This window comes from Alnus glutinosa, chromosome 5 (genome assembly GCF_958979055.1).
Source record: "Alnus glutinosa chromosome 5, dhAlnGlut1.1, whole genome shotgun sequence".
In the NCBI taxonomy this organism is placed as follows: domain Eukaryota; kingdom Viridiplantae; phylum Streptophyta; class Magnoliopsida; order Fagales; family Betulaceae; genus Alnus; species Alnus glutinosa.
The window spans coordinates 24,981,194-24,984,112 of NC_084890.1; the positions used below are offsets into that span (position 1 = coordinate 24,981,194).

Consider the following 2,919-nt stretch of genomic DNA (forward strand, 5'->3'; position numbering starts at 1 on the left):
ATTAAATATTGAGGATTTGATTACCATACTTTTTTATTTATTCTTAGATCTTATAAATAAGGATCTTTGTATTGTATAAAAACAAGTCAATGAGCCTTAGGGTTAATTCGTAGTGGTGGATGTAGGTGTCTAACATCGAACTACCTGTAATTCATTGTCCTTTATTTAAAATAGCGTTTTTTTTTTTTTTTTTTTTAAAAAAAAAAAAAATTACGTACGTCGTTTGGAATCAAATAGCATAATTTTTTTTTTTTTTACATAATGTCCTTAAAATTTATGTCTTTTAGTAAAAAGAACATTAATTTACGTTGTTTAATAAAACGACACAAACTAAAACGACACAAATTGCCGTATTTTTTTTTAGTGCACTCACATAAGAAGAAAGGAAACGGCAGCAGAACATTCCAAGGCTCAAGCCTTATATGGAAACACAAATATCATCTTCAATTAGGAAAGAAAAATGTTTGGTTGTACACTCTCAAGCCTTATAGTCTTGTATTAGGTCTTCCATTTTTAGAATAGTGACACTTATCAAGCAAAGTACTATAATACTCTTTGTTTTCACTTACCACCGCTTAAGTCAATCGTGCTCATTACATTCACGGCTAAATGAAACCCATTAATGGTGGAGATTTTTGGTTCTTGCATCCCAATGTGGATGTTTATGCTTTTGATTTTAAAAGGAGAAACGTTAAATATTACACCTCCATCCTCTTAGATTGACGTGGCAATGCTAATTGGCCTTTGAATTTTTTTTTATATATATATATTTAAAAAAAAAAAACAGTTATAACCATCGATCTTTCATCACTTTTGTAATTAGATACTCAAATTTTAAAAAGTGTCAATTTAAGGTATCAATCTTTCAAATTTTTTCAATTTCAATTCTCCCGTTAGAATTTTCCGTTAAATCCTATCAAAATTTAAAGATTTAGACATGGGAATTTTTGCAAATTCCATTAAATTCTGATCAACACTTAAATCCTTATAATTTTCTTTTTTTCTTTTTCTTTTCAATATGGTTTGAGTATGAGCATGCTACATTTAATTAGACCAAATATGCCCCAACATAATTTACGTTTTTCTATTTTATAACAAAACAAGAGCATATAGTACAGATTCAACCGCATCTTGTGCTTGCATTCCAACTGCAAGAGCATTCACAGTACTTTCTTCCCTACCAGCTGGTGAAGGTATGTCTTCTGCATCTCTCTTTGGTTTTACCCATCTACCATGAGCATTACATACTAATCCCTTGTTGGCCAATTGGTACCAACAACGTGGGATCCTAAGCTCATCCACCAACATATCACACGCCTTGTTCACTAACGCAACATCCCTCCTCGCACCAGACCGAAATGTTGTGGCACTACTAAGAAACCCGTCCACAAGATGAAGGTATGTCTCCAGGCTATGGAACCCCATCAAGTCGAACCCACGCTTGAGGTATGGAGATGATCGAACGTCGAGCTTCAGTTCGGCTCCGACGTGGGTGTAAACCCATTCCAATGATCCGGTGATATCATCAAACTTTTGTAAGCTCTCGTTGAAAACAAGCCCCGGCATCCGAGGGACTATGTCTTGCTTGATGACCACCCTCAGTGTTTTGACTCCCAACTGATTAAGCTCGTCTCGGAAACCGACGTTGCCGACCCTCGGTGCGCCGAAGGAAATCACGCTGACGGGAAGGTTGGGAATGGTTGCTGCGGCTTCGTAAGCATTGAGCAGAGCCAGCGCGCCACCCAAGCTATGTCCGGTGATCGTAAGGCTTACTTCTTCACCTTTTTCCCTGTACATTTCCACAAGCCTTGTCACTTCTTTCATTGCTTGCTCTGAGGCACTTGTCTTGTTGTACCTTGTAGATTCATTCTTGCTAGTGTAAAGGCTAAGAAACCCACGTTCGACTTTAGCATCCCCTTGCCCAAATGGCTCCAACTTCCTTTGCATATCCTCGTACCACTCCGAGGGTGCCACGGTTCCGCGCCACGCCACCACAATATCCCTCCGCCCGATCCTACGTGTCTCCTCGTCGTCGCTGACTGCCACATAGCCGATCCAGTTGGAATCTTTGCTCCACGTGTCCGCCAAATGTGACCTCTCCAGCCACTGAGGCATATGTATATGCGACATGCCATAAATATAGTTGCTAACCGTGTAGCCATTTCTGCTAAGGCCTAGTTTCTCAAACATGTTTCTTGGGTTGTACCGGCAGCTCCCGCAGTACTCGGAGAAAGAATCAAAATCAAAAGCGTCATATGTTGCTTGTGCGAGTTCTCCATATTTGACGATCTCTCGTCTGAGCCAAGGCTGAAGAGGATCCAAAAGATTGTCCCAATCCGAGGAACCATGTACGTCACGCCACTTGTGCGCTATGACCTCCTTGGGAGAAGTTGTGGGAGTGGAGTGTTTCTCTTCGGTAAACGAGCTCCAAATTGATTGGTGAAGATCGGTCCGGGGAGGGGTTTGAACATGGAGGTGGAGGAGATGTGAGAGTGATTCGGCGAGACGTAAAGCAAGATTTGATGGCGCCTTTGCTTGGGGGCGATCGAGAAGAGCTTCTTTATGGGCATGGATTAAAGAAAGCCTGGATTGTGTGGTTGCAGGAAGATGACAGTAGATCATCGTCGATATTGCCATGATTAATTGGTTGCCAATTAAGCTGATTAACGTACGATCACCTTGGGAATGCTTGGAATTGTTGAGAGAATGTGGGGGAAGTGGGGGAAATGGAGTGGGTATATATATATTGCTAGAGAGTTGAACTCGCCAGGCCAAACATGGTCTTGGAAGACTTTTTGTCACGCGGAGTCGTACGTGGACTAGGAAATGTTAAAACCTTGACTTGTCATATCTTATATATATATATATATATATATATATATATATATATATATATATATATATATATGAAAAGGTCAG

The 2,919-nt window shown here is 40.1% G+C and overlaps 1 protein-coding gene across 1 annotated transcript; it reads right to left on the reverse strand.

Annotated features, from left to right (window-relative positions):
• Window positions 1–1,060: 1,060 nt before the first annotated feature.
• On the reverse strand, window positions 1,061–2,705 carry LOC133869935 (phospholipase A1-Igamma1, chloroplastic-like). Its single transcript, XM_062307032.1, has one exon. It carries the CDS (start codon window positions 2,635–2,637, stop codon window positions 1,090–1,092), a length of 1,548 nt encoding a protein of 515 aa, XP_062163016.1. The 5' UTR covers window positions 2,638–2,705; the 3' UTR covers window positions 1,061–1,089.
• Window positions 2,706–2,919: the final 214 nt, after the last annotated feature.

Coding starts and splice junctions, on each gene's coding strand:
- LOC133869935 (XM_062307032.1), bottom strand. CDS start 2,637: ATGGCAATATCGACGATGATCTACTGTCATCTTCCTGCAACCACACAA.